General features: G+C 34.5%; 1 protein-coding gene across 1 annotated transcript in view; it reads left to right on the forward strand.

The window, feature by feature from the left end:
* The window catches only part of LOC116884322 (contactin-6), a 204,385-nt gene that overhangs the window by 106,899 nt on the left and 80,357 nt on the right, over positions 1-17,129 (forward strand). The window contains exons 6-9 of the mRNA XM_032885455.1: positions 6,868-7,052; positions 11,674-11,810; positions 13,643-13,772; positions 15,444-15,594. Of these exons, the coding sequence (XP_032741346.1) occupies positions 6,868-7,052; positions 11,674-11,810; positions 13,643-13,772; positions 15,444-15,594 (603 nt within the window). The remainder of the gene's footprint in view (positions 1-6,867; positions 7,053-11,673; positions 11,811-13,642; positions 13,773-15,443; positions 15,595-17,129) is intronic.

Raw genomic sequence — 17,129 nt, forward strand, 5'->3', positions numbered from 1 at the left:
TTACATTCCAGGCCTTTTTCTGAATTTTTCAAGTTGAGGAAATGAAAGCAGTTAGCTGCACAGCTTTAAAATTTAACAAAAGCGTTCTTCAATGATCTTGCCTTGCCGCTTCACTGTCTGATTGAAAATGGTCACTGGCAGTTTTCCGAAATTAGGTTTAAGTTAAGAATAATCCCAAAAACAAGCATTTTAGGAAACTGGTTGTCTGTATGAGTTTCTACTTGAAACCTTGGGATGGCCTGGATTTGAGCTGTGGATAACTCAGTTTAAGAAATCCAGTAGAAATATAAGCTTTCTCAAATAGCACTAGTAATGAAAATTCTATTTATGGGCTAAAAGTATTGAATTGAAGCATAGTTCCTACTTGCATGTGGAAAGCTTTAATTTAACTTGAAATTCAGGTTAAACTAGGCCAGATGGTTAACAAATGCATTCTCTATCTTTGGATAAAATTAATAGGCTGCTCACTCTGAAAAAGCATAACTATGCGAGAGAATGGAATGGGAAGGCTTCGTTTCTGGCACTGCTTATTTAAGAAGCACAAACAGAATGAAGAAAAAGAAGAAAGAAAGGAAGGGCTTGCTTTTATATCTGTGGCATTTTAAAACTGTTAGGACTTACATTATAGGCAAATGGTTTATAAATTAGGAATATAGAAAGAAAGGCCTTTAACAATGCTCATTGTGAAATACAAGGTGAAAAAGTTCTTATCTGGGATACAAGCAAACATTGGACGACAAAATCACTTTTGCCTGATTTTCTTTATTAATAATATTTACAAAGATTGAATTGTTTATAAAGTATGTAAAAAACAGGGGGAAGTTTATAATTGAGAGAGAAATACAGATAGAATTCTCATTGGTGTAGATAGAGTGATAAGTAACAGCATGATTACCTTGACTCCTTATAAATCAGTCTCACATTAATCTCCATATGAGGACCATTCAAATTTCCCTGTAGTGCCAGGATATTCTCAGGGAGAGTAAATCCTAAGTGTGTATTTTTTTACTTTGAAGATTTTAAATTGATTTTACTGTTTATGAAACCATTGTTGTTCTAAATTGTGTGGGTTTTTTGATATTCCACTCCTTCAACCTAAAGACAACATTTGACACTCTTACTTTGATGTTTTAAGTGTTAGAGTTTTCCTTCATTGACCCATATACGACCCTTCATCCATATCATTTTACTGGTAGTTCAATGAGTCAGCAGATTAAAGTATTTTCTATGAAGCTGGTGACCTGGGAGTTAATCTTCAGCAACAACACGGTTAGAGAAAACACTCCTTCCAATCTCTATAGCTTCTTCCATACACATACACATATGCACCCCTACATACCCCTACACACACCGTTGTGTATCAAATAAAAAGTAATAATGAAAAAATTACATTAGAGAAGTCTACTTTTATTAGATTAAAAGAGCCTCCAGTCTCCATGACAGGGCTAGTATCATCAACATAATCAAACCAGGTAGAATCCTAACGAATCCCTGATCCTTCATAAGAAAGGAAGAGTCATCTGTGCTTGTAATTGAAAGGGTGGAAACAGAAAAGGATTAGAGGGTGGATCACAATTAATTAGCCTCCACTGGAACTCCAAGTCAAGGAAAATTGGCAGGTAATAATTTAGTATAAATTATCTGTCTAAACGTGAGTACCATTCTGAGCAGATAATTAGCATTGTTAGAAGCTTCCAGCTGAGGATTTAACTCAGATGACATATGGAAGCCCACCTGTCATGGTACCTGGTACATAGTAATTACTCAATTAATGATTATTATTAATATTACTTTTATTTCCTAGCTTTTTAAACACAGTGTTTCTTTTCTTCGATGAGCAGTGTTGAATTTCTTTTCTATTTATAACAATAGTCTCTTGACATTGAAAGAGACTTTTAAAAAGGGTCTCCAACGGAAAGCAAGCCTTAACCTGAATCTGTGCACTTGTCAGCAAGGCTTGAACATGACCAAAGAGAAGCAGGGTTACTGCTTGTTCTTTAAGTGGTGAGAAGCAGGAAATGTAGTTTGAGGGGTGTACATAGACCACTGCTACCATTTCATTAGTGGTGTAGAATGCTAAACTCAGTTAATGGGAAATTTATAAATTATTTTTAATTGTCTCATCATATGGATCCTTAAACACACACACACACACACACACACACACACCCACGCGCGCGCGCATACACACCCCTAATACAAAGTTATTTTTGACATGACCAATCTAGCATTCAATTATTTAATTATATATTGATAGCTCAAATATATGACTTGCTATGCATTAGACTGTTCATTTAAAACACATGAATATTTGACATTTCACAATAAGACTATATATAATTGTTCTCTCCCATTCTGTGAATCCATTGAATTACAAAACCACTTGCTTCCACTCTACATCATATAAATAACATACAATGGTGTTATGATGATTATTCTTTGAATGGGATGGTGTATTTTAGAGAAAATATCCAGATTAAAACTTTAAATATCACTGTTAACATGTTTTCAGCTTTCATGATTCTTTTTTAGTGTCGACATTTCATTTGAGATACCGTAAAAAATATTTTAGTTAGCTTCTTGAAAAAGTTATAAGATAAAATGGAAACTTCATTGGAATTATTTCTTCAATAATTAGTATTTTATATTTCTTCTCTGACTCTATATCCTGTAATACCAGTGCTATCCATGAGGACCATGATGTCTTAAACAATCCAAATTTTTACATACTACCTATAAAATTTTCTACATGTATGGCCAAATGGTTTGTTATAATGAATATTTAAAAACTAAGGAATTTTTATTTTTGAGTGTTTTGCTGTCAAGATTATAAAATACCCAGACTATAATAAAATATGCACAAAGAATTGATAATATCATATAATGCAACCACACTGATGTTAAATGAAACCAAGTGCCTTGAATTCAGGTTTTTAGAGTCTATTTACTCTTTATTAAGAAGAGCATGAAATTATCCCAAATGGGCCAAAGAAAAGAAGGGAATGTACTAACAAACTCACATGTTTACAGAGTTTGGATTTTTGTTCTTTTGTAAGATTTGTGGGTTTGTTTATTTACATGCTTATTTGTATGTTGGTCCATAAAATGTGTGAAGACTTTAGATATTTTTCTTGAGTTTCAGCTTTGATTTTCATGAAGGGCTTGTCTATTTGTTTGTCCATTCTTAACTAGAAGCTTAAAGTTCCCTCTCCTAGTATGCAGCTTGAATTTTAGCCTTTAGTGGAAGGATAAGTTCTCTTGAAGAGCACTCCTAAAATAAAGTGCTGGTCTCAAGTAGAATTCTCATTGGCTTGTCCTAGTTCCCATGTGCTGTACACAAGCCCATGATGGTAATATCTGAATGGTGTTTTCTCTTATAAATTTATAATACATGTGCCTCTTCAATTTGCTTCTAATAAATACAGAAGAGAGTTATGATGTACGTTAGTAGAGATGGATGAGGGACCTCCCACTCACTGGGAAAGTGCCTAACAACTGTTTCATCTGTATCCTATTATTTTACTTTACAGTATTGATGTATTTTGAAACAAACTTCCGTAAAATTTTGAGGCTATCTTTAAACTCAGATTGTATCCCAAGTAACCTTAAAGTCCTGATTCACCTACAGTCTGAATAACTGGGATACCAGGTGTGTGCCGCCATGCTCAATTAGGACTGAGATACTTTAAGAAAATAAGCAACTTCCTCTTAAAAGTAAGTAACTTGAAGTAACTAAAGAACTAACATTCCACTGAGATGCGAAATTCAAAACTTGGATTGTTTTATCCTTAGAATTGAGTTACTAAGAAATAATATCTTCTAATCCACGTGTGGTGCCACACACCTTTAATTCTAGCATCCTGGGAAGCACAGCCAGGCAGATCTCTGTGAGTTTGCAATAACGAGGTCCAATCCAGTCAGGAACAACCTGACTTAAAACCAGAAAACAGCACTAACAACAAAGCATAAACTCTACTGCTAGTTTTAGAGCCTTTTCCATTATTTGATATTCTGAGAGATTTATTTCCCCAAATACAAGTAAAATTAGAAAAAAGTGTTGTTGTTCTTTTTTTTTTGTCTTTTTTTTTTGTCTTTTTTTAAAATATATAACCAGAAAAATTTCTTGATCTGCCCAGGCTCATACCAGCCCATGTTTCTTGCTCTTGCCTGAGCAAGTTTGGTATAATTTTGGTCCAGTAGAACAGTAAGTTCTGAAACTATATTTTCTGATGCATAGTTTTGCACTAGGGTTCCACTGCTCGCTTTTGACGTCATTTCTGCTTAATTTTACAGACTTCCATTTCTGTGTGAATGCAACATCTATATTAGAAGCACCACTCTGTGACATATTTAAGGACTCCATGCCATTCGTGTTTTAAGTGAAGTAGCACATGTTTAGCATGGAAGGAGATTTTAACTACTTGCTGTTTTATGAGTTCTACTTTGAAAGGATAACTTTTCGAAAGTGCCTATAATAAGACTTCCTAGGAACCACCCATAAGAACAGGAAGAACACAGGCAGAGAAGCAATGTAGAAGAGCAGAATCATTACAGAGTCAAGCAAAGTCCTAAATCTGCTTTAGTTCATTAAGTGAGGTCAGGAGAAAATGAAGTCATGTCCAGTGTCATCCTACAGCCACAGGTTAAGCTTCAGTGAAACTCTTCTTGGGGACATGGATGTATCTAGATTCTTTCAGCTTTCGGTACAGCTACAGTTGACTAAAGCAGTTTGACAGCAGTTGATAAGAAAGTGCTATAGATGTTCAGGCTGTTGTGATGGGATGGGATGCAGAGGATCTGTGGGGGCATAAATAGTAGAAGAAATGACTGTGAAGCACTGACAGCTGATACTTTTGCTACACTGCACAAAACTGGAAAGAAAGCTGCATCTATATCAAATGTTTCTTTTCTATTATCAAAGAACACTTATCAGTGAAAATCTAACGTAATCACTGAGTTCTTTGTCTATGGAAACTCAGGATAGCTAGCATTGGTTAAGTTTATTATGTTTGATATCACACAGTAGGACCACTGAAAATAGGAACCCATTTTTTGAGACCACAGATATGTAGTTTGCAATGTGATTTTTTTAACATAAGTACTTTCTTATAATTAATAATACAAGTTATAAGTATTTGATCAGTGGGGAAAGGAGAAGTCAGTAGAAAGGAGCACAAATGATAATTTGTTTTATAACCACCCAAAGACAGTATTACTGTGCTTATGTAGACAATATCTTTCTTTAGCAATTGAATATCACATATAGTTTGAAATGTTTTAGACTTGAGAAATACCTTTAGCTCTAAACACATTTTACTGCAGAACTTCATTTTCATTCATTAAGAGCCCGAGAAAATCAGTGATTAAGAAAAGCAGTTACCCGAGGCTAACTCTTGTATGGAATAAGCCAATTTACTAACATATCAAACTAAAGTTGTGAAAAGTGACATTTTAAAGGGATAAAAACTAAAACTGCTGTATCTTATATAAAGTAAATTCAAATTATTACTGGAAACTTTATATTAATTTTGTGGAAAAAAAACTCAAGTTTTAGTTTGGGGAATGTTTTTGGACCACTATGTGGATGTCTACAATAGTTTACCATGTAATTTGTCCTTAATATATATAACAGGATAATCATACTGTTTAGCCTGTAAGAATTCCTAAGGCTTCTGCAGGTCAGTGACTATTTTCTAACCTTCTCTGGGCTCATATTCATCATTTATCTGCTGCTCACTTCTACAGAACCTTATCTGTCAGTTACCCTGGTACTGATTGGATTGTTTTCCAACATTATCCTTGATGATATAAAGACTCCTTACATCTTTGGCAAGACTGATAAATGAACTTTGCAAAAGGACTTACTAATATTATTTCCATATAAAAGTGAAATACAACTAGAGTAGAGATATCTAGGTCATCTATAAAGTTTACATGGGAATGAGCAATTTAAATGAGGAGAAGGGATGCTGCATCAACACACCGGAGTTTCATTTTATAGACAATGAGTGCTGTTGAATCTTCTTCTTGTGCCTTTTTCTAGAGCTTTTTCTAGGTTTTCTTCTGCAGATGATGATATGTCTTACTCTACTAGGAAATTCCAATGCATTGATTACTGTTTGGAATTTAACTTCATGTATTTTTCCTTATTTAAGCATATCCATGTTAGACTTAAATATTAAATTCCTATAAGTGGAAAACTCTATAAACATTTCCTAGCAAGACGCAGCTATAATGTAAATCGATTATAAGTTACAATATTTAGAGGACATCGAGCCTTGGATTCCAAATTTTTGCAGATTTGTTTTATGTTACCTCATATCCTTAACAATCAAACTCACCTATCATGCATATTTTAGTATAAAATGCTAATTCACCAATAGAGGAACATATTATTTTAAATTAGAATCTCTAAATATATATAGATTCTGCCTTAGTCTTAATTTTTATATTCTCAAAGGAATTTTCCATGATCAACACATTACCATTGATCAAATCATATTACTGTTTTGGGCATCCTATTAACTTTCTTTCAGTTATTACAATTTACTAAGAGATTTATTTTTACACTCCATTTATAATATGCTTCTCTGTTAACCTATAAGCAATATGAGGATAGATAACATGTCTATACTCTTACTAATACATTCTCTAAGCATAGCACAAAGCTTTGTCAATGGGAAGCAAGTGAGGAGATATAATATAGATGGCTCAATGAGTGAATGCGAATGGTTGTGTGATCTGAAAACTAATCACATTGTAATAGATTGGATTGTTTTCCCGAGAGTTACTTTTAAGGTTTCTTTTAATTTACCCTGATGTCATAACAAAAACCATCGTCTATTCTAATGAAGTGTAACTGTTTAGTCCAGTCCCTGATATTAGTTGGAGGAGGTTGGATGGAAGCCAGATGCCAGGGAAAGTCAAGTACAGCAAATCCCAAGCTACCCTTGAAATCCCCAAGTTTCAACAAGAGGATGAAGGCTTCTATGAGTGCGTTGCAGGTAACCTTCGAGGAAGAAACCTTGCAAAGGGTCAACTCATTTTCTATGGTGAGTAAATAGAATTATATATTATATATAATATATAATATATATAAATATAAAATATAATATATAATATATAAATTATATATTTTTACTATGGTTCAAAGCAAGTATAAGACATTAACATAATATGGATATGTATCATGAGAGAAATTGGAAAGCCGCATTTCCAGTTGGATGCTTAGTTTAATAATTAGCAAATAGGGAGGAGTGTCTTTAAAACATAGCTTTGAAGTTGGTGTCTTAGTACACTGAAGTGCTTACAAGTATTAGGACCTGAATTCAAATCACCATCAACTTCACAAAGAGATGGACACATAGTCTCTTTAAGGAGAGCTTGTCAGTCTAGTCAATTGGCAAACTCCACTTTCCGAGAGAATTGAGAATTGTCGTTTAAAAAACTAATGTAGATCAGGCACCCCCTCAACATCTGTCTCTGTACTCCACATGTGTGTGTGTACACACATGCACACACATATATACATATATACACACTCATAAGCTCAATACATGGCATTGCTTATTGTAGTTGACTAGAGAATGTTAATCATTTCATATTAACTACATTAAAGTTTATCATACAAATTATTCATTATTAAAACAAATTTCCTAGAGAATATTCACGAGTTGCCTATGGCATTCTTAATTCATATTCTGAATAGGATTTTCAAACAAAATGGAAAAGTAAATAGAAAAGTAGACAACTGTTGGTTTGTATTATTTACTTCCATTTATTATTATTTGTCTGTCCATATGGAGAAGACAGAAAAATCAGTTCATTGCCTCTTAATACCTTTACCACAGCTTCTAGAATGTCAATTGAACTAGATACTTTGTGTTATATATAATAAATGCATATGTTACCCAAATATTATCTTTAGGTCTTGGTTCACCCAGACCAAAATAAGTAAATCCTTGAAATTTTCTATTATTATTTTTATATGTTAGTATATTTTTTGTGCACCACTCTCATGCATGATGAGCCAGCTGTGTTGTGCATGCAGACATAGGATACTAGAAAAGGGTGTCCTTCAGGTGCCGTGACTCAACCATAGGTCTTCTCGAAGAGCAGCCAATGCTCTGATATGCTAAACAATCTTTGCAGCACCAAAAATTCATGTTAAAATTATATGAAACCTATAAAATATAAAGGGAATATTAAGATGTCTGGAGATTCTAAGATCTAGAACACCTGAAACCGCACTGTTTGTAGCCAAATATTTTATCTATATATCTTGATTCCATCCCAGATAATATTATTAAAAATAATGGTTGGGTAATTTGAAAGTGTATTATAATTATCTCACACAGGTATTGACTGGATATCCAGTGAAGAGGATATATGTACCTTTGGATATATTAATTTCCATTTTATTTAGAATTTCCAATTTTAACCTGAAGTGAAAGTTACTTCTTATAAATAGTCTATACTGTCCCTTTTATTATTGTTCTACAATTTTACTGATGCTTGCAAAGGAAAGTAATTTGTTCTTTTTTCAATAGTATCACTTCTTAAAAGACAGCCTTTGTCAACTGGCATCTTTGGTGATGTGTTAGTAAGGAACAACTGAAAGTTTTTCCATATTAAAAGTATTATGTTTCAGCTCAGTTTTAATAAAAATATTTCATATTTTTCCATATAGTAGAAAAACAGCCACTAAGTGATGGATCAAAATATAATTAGCTAAAACTATGTAGTTATCAAGAGTTACATTACATTAATTTTTAATACAAATTCATAATTCCAAGAGTAATCATAGGCATAAGTAATTTTCAGTGATGGTATAGTTTAGAGATTTCAGATTAGGTGAGCAAGATCTCGAAGATACTGATAGTCAAATTTAAGGTCAAAACCTTGAAGAATCATCTAATCTTGGACTCTCTCTACTCTACCATAGTTTTCAAACACAACTTTCCAAGTCATCTTATCAAAGCTAGTCAGTTGTTCAATGGTTATGAACATTCCTTTTAGATTAACAAGAAAAAAGAAAAAAAAACCTTGATGGATTAGATAAATATTATTCATCATAGTCATGAATTAATTTACATGTCAGAATGTGAAGAGAAGTTATCTTAGGTCATAGTCAAATAATATCCGAAGGAAATAAAGAAAGACCATTTATTTATCCTGCTAAGCTTAAGTTACTCCTCAGGAATGGTGACATTGCATATCCTTCTATACTTTGTGGTTTTACCCCTAAAATTAACCTTTCAAGTATTGCTATATTTACAGAAATTATAATGCATTTATAGGAGTTAGTGTAGGAGAAAAATATCTAACACTCAAACTCACATGGTCAATCCAAATAATTAAATTCTTTCCTGTATATCTTACATACCCAAACACTTAAGACTTTTCTCATTGGAATGCTAAGAATACAATTAATACATGCATTAAGTAAATGAATAAGAAATGTTGCAATTATTACCTTAAAAACACTTACGTATTTATTCTGTATGTATGTTGTATTTTAGGCTTCAGGGAAGGTTTAGATTCAAGGGTATGTATTGCTTTTGCTAAAGACATTATTTCATTTTCTAGAACCTGCATCTGGCATGTCACAACAATAAATCTGCAGCTACAGCTCCATGGGTATCTGACTCCTCTGGCCTCTTCAAAACATGCACATCCCCGAAAACAGACATACCCATAGATACATAAGCATGCACAAACTCACACACAAGTACACACATGTGCATATGCATATTCATAGGAATATATTATATTTAAAATAAAAATAAATCATTTAAATTTATATAAAACTTTATAAGCCTTACAGTATTTTTCTCAGGTCAAATATTTATTGTAACAAATTTTAATAATCATTTGCAAATTATTTGACTAGTATCACATAGAAAGAAGTTTGAGTTTTGCCAGTGCATGGAGTTCTCATAAACCTTGCTATGATTTATTTCTCAAGGCCTCAGGAGGGGTGTTCTAAAATTGGAAATCGAGCTGATTTCCACCGGAGATAATCATAGGCTAAGTCTCACCACCCAGGGATACCATGATTCCTTCTATTTGGTGACCGGTTCCCTATAGAGCTTTAATGGGGGCATGTATCACAGTAAGAAAAAGTCTGGAAATCATATGCACGGCTTGTATGGTACATAGTATTTCAACTCCACACAGCCGCTTATGTGGTGTAGTAAGTGAAGCATAACATGTCACAGGACTTGGCTGCAATTGTCTACTATCAGGTGCATGCTAAGTATTCTTTCATAGTCAGTTTTATTTATATTCATTCTTTAACAGCCTATTCAATACCACTACATCTTTTGACAGGATAGGCAGAAGTTTATTATTGTATAACTGATAGGCAGGAATCAAGGAATACATGCCTTCCCACAACATTTATTTTTCCCTAGGTATATAGCTCAGGAAGATTCATTAGAAGTTTATTTAAAACAAGAAAATCCTTGTTGTTGACAGTCAACCCCTATCATTGACTGTATTTCTGTCCTTCTTAAAAATCTTACCCTCAAACTTCTCAATTATATTTGTACTCACCGAAAATACTTCCCATAATCTGGCTTCTAACTTCTTAAAATATCATCTCGAAGTGGTTTTTGAGTGATTCTAAAAATCCAAAGTCATAAGAACCTGTAGCAGCAAGAGTTACAGGCATTTGTGAGGTCTTGATGTGGGGGCCCTGGTCCTAAATCAATTAAGGGCAACAGTGTAACACATCTAGCTAGCTCTATTCCAAAACAGGCCCTCTGCCTTCTACTGTGTACAATGACAGAACTAAACAAAGGAGAGATGAGATCAATAACTGTACAGGTTCCAAGTACAATGGGGAAAGGATATTTATGTAATCCATTTAAATAATTTGAATATGGTGTGGTGTGGTAACTAATTCCATTACACTAGTTGCTTTATATTTGCAACTATGAAGAACTTCCTTCTATCAGAATAAGATTTTGGTAAACTTCCATTTTTAGGTTTGAAGTTAAATATTTCCTTCTCCTACAATTCCCACATCTTCATTCCTTCTCAAGAGCTAACAGAATATTGGACTATCCAATAAGAGTGGAGGCTCGGGGTTGGGGATTTGGCTCAGTGGTAGAGCGCTTACCTAGGAAGTGCAAGGTCCTGGGTTCGGTCCCCAGCCCCGGAAAAAAAAAAAAAAAAAAAAGAGTGGAGGCTCACATTTATGTGCGTCAAGATATTGGTCTGAGTTCATTCTAATTTAAAAACAATTACTTTTTGTTAGCCTTAAACATGTATATTTAAAGAAAATTTGCCCTCAAAGGGTTTGGATTTAGTGTCTCCTTCTCAATTGACATAAGTACTGTTATTTAGCATGGCAATATTCTTTAGCTGTCTTCTGTATTTTGACCTTTACTCAGAATTTACAAGTTGTTGTACAGGTGCAGCCAAATGACAGACAGCAACCTTTAGCTCGAGCCAAATATGTGGTGATAATTGTGACGGTTGCCCCTAATAGACTCCTACAGTCCCCCTCCCCTACTACCACAAATATTATAATGGAAGTTCACCTGGGTCCAGTTAATCTCCTAATCACTAAGAACTTGGAACACATTGTATTACCTTGATTGAGTTGCCAATAAGATATCCTTGATCTGTTTTTATTTTTTTTATTTTTTATTTTTTTGCAAATAGCTCCTCCAGAATGGGAACAGAAAATCCAAAATACATACCTTTCTATCTATGACAGCTTGTTTTGGGAATGCAAAGCTAGTGGAAACCCAAATCCTTCGTACACGTGGCTAAAGAATGGTGAACGTCTCAACACAGAAGTAAGGACCTAGATGTTAGAAACCCCATGTTAATAACAGTTGTTCTCAGTAATAGCTTGTGCCTATGGAGTGTTCACTGTGCTCCAGGAAAGAAATTTTTCTCTTTTTAATCCTTAAAGAAACTAGAAGGAAAAGTTGGCTGGGATAGAAAATGTGGACATAGTCACGCTAATAGTGATAAATCTACCCACATTTAGGTGTGGCCATTGGCACATGTTCAGGAAGCATTAATTGGATTTAGTGGGGGAAGGAAGGGGGGTAAAGAAAAGGAATGGAAAGAGAAGGAAAGAAATAAACAGAGAGACAGACAGAGACAGAGACAGAGAAGAAAGAGCACATTAAATTGCGAGGTCATATTTGAGAGTGGATAGAGAAGGGGTGGGAGTGAGAAGCTAGAGGTGGGTCTAATCAAGAAACACTATAGAAAGAATAAAGTCCTCAAGGAAACAAATTAAATATTGTAAACACTAGTACATTGAAAAATTGCTTCATTGTCAAAGCTAAATTTGATGTGTTCTACTGTGAGTCAGATTGCATATTCTGCTTCTTTCTGAGCATTGCTTTGTCCTCAAGATAATGTAGGAGAGAGAAGGATATAGTTACTATTCCTTCAAATACATTGAGAGAATGTATTTCAGAGAGGCCGAGACATTTGTCCAACAGAATGCAGAACCTACCAAAGGTAAAATTAGTTTTCAGAACAATACCTGTGGGTGGATCCAAGTGAGGAGCATTTAGAGAAGTGAAAACATTTCCCAAGGTTACAGACCAGTGAGTAGAAGACATAGCCTACTGACCTGTCTATTAGGAGGATGCAGAGTCTGAGTCCTCACCACTGCACTGCTTCTAGGAAACACAATAACTATCCCTGCTCCATAAGGAAGGTATGAGGTTTTGAACGTCTACACGTCCAATGCAAACATGCTTCTCTTATGCCTATCCCACGAGGAAATTTTCCCCTAGCAAATTCTCCAGATAATTGTATTAAGGTTGCCTTTTATTTTCCACATGTAGCCATAGACAGAGTCATAAAAATATCTTTTATTTGAATGCTAAAAACAGTGTATATTTTGTATATCTTTTTGTGTGTGTTTGGTTTTGTGGAACTTTCTCCTGGGATGCCTTTTGTGTGGGCTCTCTTTTTCTTTGTTTCTGTTAACCCACTTATACCTTAGAGAATGGTACTGGATACATTGAAATGTTTAGTTTAAGCTGGATTCATAATATTAACTACTTTACTGTATGCACTCAAAATTGTATTTTGTTGTCCTAAATGGGTCTTTGTAGGAGATGCTAGCTGCTGAGTCAGGCTGTCTTAGAAGTTACCAAACTGAAGGCTGCTGTGTCCCTAACTTAGAATTCAAGGACACATTTAAAGCTGTCACATTCCAGAATGGTAGAATATCCTATTTTATTTTGAATTATTTTGAATATCATAGAACGGACAATTGCCTATATTCCTTAAAATGAAGGCCAGTTTCTACTGAAATGAGTTAACTAAAGTTAACTTTGATAATTACAACCCCAAATGGTAAATCATTATTTATATGTTTGTACATATAAATCTAAATTACTGAAAATTAATAAATGGAACAGTATTAAATCTCTCAGTCTGAATTATAAATAAATTACATATATATATATATACATATATATATGTATATATAAACTTTAGAAAATGACTCAGGATTTTGAATTAAAGGGTTTTAGTTCTCGGTGATAGGCACAAATGTTGTTTATTAACATGTTGTTATGGAGTTTATTTAACAATGAAGCACCTTTTTATTTATATTAATATAACAATACCTTTTGCCTGGCGATTCTTCTATTAGGAGAGAATTCAGACTGAAAATGGAACTCTTATCATCACCATGTTGAATGTGTCAGACTCTGGGATCTACCAGTGTGCTGCAGAAAACAAATATCAGACAATTTATGCAAATGCAGAATTGAGAGTTTTAGGTGAGTCATTCATTTATAAGCACAAAAGTTTTGAAATATCACTTTTATAAGAGGTGACTTATATATCACCTGAACCTGATTTTTCCCTGTGAAATAGAAATTTCTTTCCTTTAAAGTGATGAGAAATATTTCTTGTACCTTTTTACCAAAAACATTTTGACATAAGATGTTTTAGTAATTTTTCCAATTTGGCAATGCATTAATACCTATTAGGTATTTCCAATTCAAAAGAGATACACCCAGCTTACTAGATTCTACTGGGTGGTCTTGTAGTACAAACTCATAGAACCCAATGAAAATATTTTAGCTACAAATATAAGCATGAGAAATAATTTCAACCTCAGAGACATAAGAATGGCAAATGACAGTTTTCAGAGACCAAGACATGGTGATCTACTTTATCTTCTCTAAGATGTGCACTGGATGTCTAGTAGGACATTGCACATAGGCACTTACCCTGAAAACCCTTCCTGGAAGATCTGTTGATGTGTGCATTCAATATGGCTTCTTATGGCTGTGAATATCAAGTCCATATTCAAGGCAAGAGTGAAGTGAGATGATATCTTGCTCTACCTGCCTCTGTGATTAAATAGAATAATTCCTTAAGCTTCCATAGCAAACTCTCTTCATTTACTTACTAGGATTCTTGTCACATTGCCATGAAAACACTGAGAAAAGCTTGGAACAAGGAGAATAGTGCCTTACGGTAGAAAGTTCTAAGTTTGGAACTGAGAGAAATTGGCACCTCATGAAATTCAACCAAAGGTGTCTGCTTCAGCAAATGAGTCTCAGGCATCTTTACCTATGTGTTGATTAGTGATAGGAAGAATGGAGGAAAGACGACGAATGAAGATAGAGAGCAAATGTCAGCTTCTGAATGTCAAGCATTTGCTCAACCACTACCATCCCACTGAATGTTTATTATATACCAGGCTCAAATGAGGGTTATCCTTACCTTTGCTGAACTTACACTTTAACTGAGAAAACAGCTAAATGTAAAAGGTGGCTATGTCTATGGTCAAAAACTGACCGGTTGATATCCAAACACAAGGCAAGCCAAATAGAACCTTAATTGAGGATACCGATTCAATCTGATATCACAAAAGAAAGTTGCACAGGTCAAATGAAGGCAGAGAAGCAATTCCTGAAAAAGCCAAGAAGCCTGACAGCCTGACAAACATGAAAACTTAAGTTCACTCACGCTTTAGAAATTGAAATTAGATACACACATCCACCTTTCAGGAACATGAGTTTAGGTGCTTCTCAGGTTCTTCTTTTATTCTTGCTTCAGGAATATATCCAACTTGGAAGGAACACAATCAAGATTGACAAATGTAAAGATTTTAAATTTCACCTACCTGATCTACTTCTGTAGAAAACAATATAGTTTCCTCCCTTAAATTTTCTAAAAGAAATTGTGCAGAGTGACAAAGTTCTTCTGATTTGCTTCACTGACATAAATTACGTATAATCTATGTATATTTATATATTTGTGAGTGTATTGGGGTGTGTGTGTGTGTGTGTGTGTGTGTGTGTATTTAAACTAGTCTTAAAACAATTTGAGCATACTGGAACTAATTTTTTAACACAAATTCAGTATATTGGTTTAAAGTTATGTTACTCAATGTTAATTGAGTGATTTAACAATTCAATTTTTAATCTTGGTTGTAGCCTCAGCTCCAGATTTCTCAAAAAATCCCATTAAAAAAATTTCAATTGTTCAAGTTGGTGGTGACATTTCAATCGAATGCAAACCAAATGCTTTCCCCAAAGCATCTATTTCCTGGAAAAAAGGAACGGAGAACCTGAAGCAAAGTAAAAGGTAAACCACCTTATTTTATATATATACATTTTTTTTATTTTATATTCTGCCATCTTCTAAATCCAGCTTCTTTCTTCCATAATAAACTTCCTGTGGGGTACCCCAAGATACCAACAGTTTTCACATCCTATACATACACAAGTAGCTATAAAGCTAAAAAAAAAAAAACCTGTTTGTATAATTCGGCTGCAATCTTTTTATTGCACACACTTATTATAGAGGTATATTTTTAAACCCCTTTAAGACCTTTCTCTATATTCAGTTTCCTGACCCAGCCTGCTGAGAAACCACTGAGAACATTACACAAAGGCAGGAGACGCTCATATGCACACACCTGGTACTGTGGTTTTTAAATAGTCACACAGGTGTTCACCCCATGACAAAATGAATTCACCACATGAAAAAAAAAGTGTAGCGGTTCCTGTAGAGAAGCAAGTGAGCTTTCTTTGCAGAATGGATGTAGTTGAGAAATCTGAAGTCAGCACTTGAATGTTTTCTAAGACATGGCAGCACATTATTATTTTTAGCAGTTATTTTTTTTGTCTACATATAATACGTTATAATACAAATAATACACACTACTTTGTTCTATATATTCTTATACCCTTTCATATAAAACAGACAGCCTGGCCACAGTTGGCTGCTCTATTTGAATGGTCCTTAAGTATGACTGAGCCTTGCTGTTATGAATGAACCATTGTGCATATATGAGTTCATTGAGCTTTTCAACATCACAGTAAGTAAAGATCCTCATCTGGCAAGGCAGGACACATGAGGAAAAAAGTAAAGTGCAATATGCTTGACCTAAACACGGACAAGGATGTAAGGTTGACAAATACCACAAGGATTATTTGGGGCAGGGTGTATATAGGAGGTCACTGTAAGAATTAGTAACTGAGTTGTCTTATCAACTCAGGTACATAAGGGGTAGAAAGGGTGAGTGAGGTCAAATAGTTTCCTTTGCTGTCCACAGTTGACTGTTGTTAGGGGCTAACAGTGAGTACCAAGTTAAGGAACATCAGGTAGTGGGTGAACATTATTGCTGAATGGCTTTCACTGAGGACCTCACAGGACAGGGAAGACGAAAAGCAGAAAACGAACACATGTCTGCAAAGTAGATTACTGTACTTAAGAGAATTGTCACAGTTCAACTAAAATAGAGGAGCTTTTACCCAATGGGTTGGCCATGGCTAGCAGACAATTTGCAGTTTCAAAGAAAAGAACCTGAAAGACTGGGATATGAGCTGTCACTACACATGAACAGTTACAGCTTGATTTCGGTCCTATGGATACTAGTAAAAATGTCTGAAGCTAGGGAAACGAAATTCTCTAAGCTGGATGTAAGAACCTGTATTGGATGTTAGTAGTCCTCATATTGCTTTTGTGGCCAATGAAAAGAGAATAAAAGAGAAACAATAACAAATATCAGAGATTGGCACTGGTCTGTCTGACTTCACAGTTCTGACTGCTGTCTAGAGCCATCTCCAGATGTCAGATGAAAAGGAAATGTCCTAGCGCCTTTCCTCCATACTTCC

The sequence above is a fragment of the Rattus rattus genome, chromosome 15 (genome assembly GCF_011064425.1).
Source record: "Rattus rattus isolate New Zealand chromosome 15, Rrattus_CSIRO_v1, whole genome shotgun sequence".
NCBI classification, from domain to species: domain Eukaryota; kingdom Metazoa; phylum Chordata; class Mammalia; order Rodentia; family Muridae; genus Rattus; species Rattus rattus.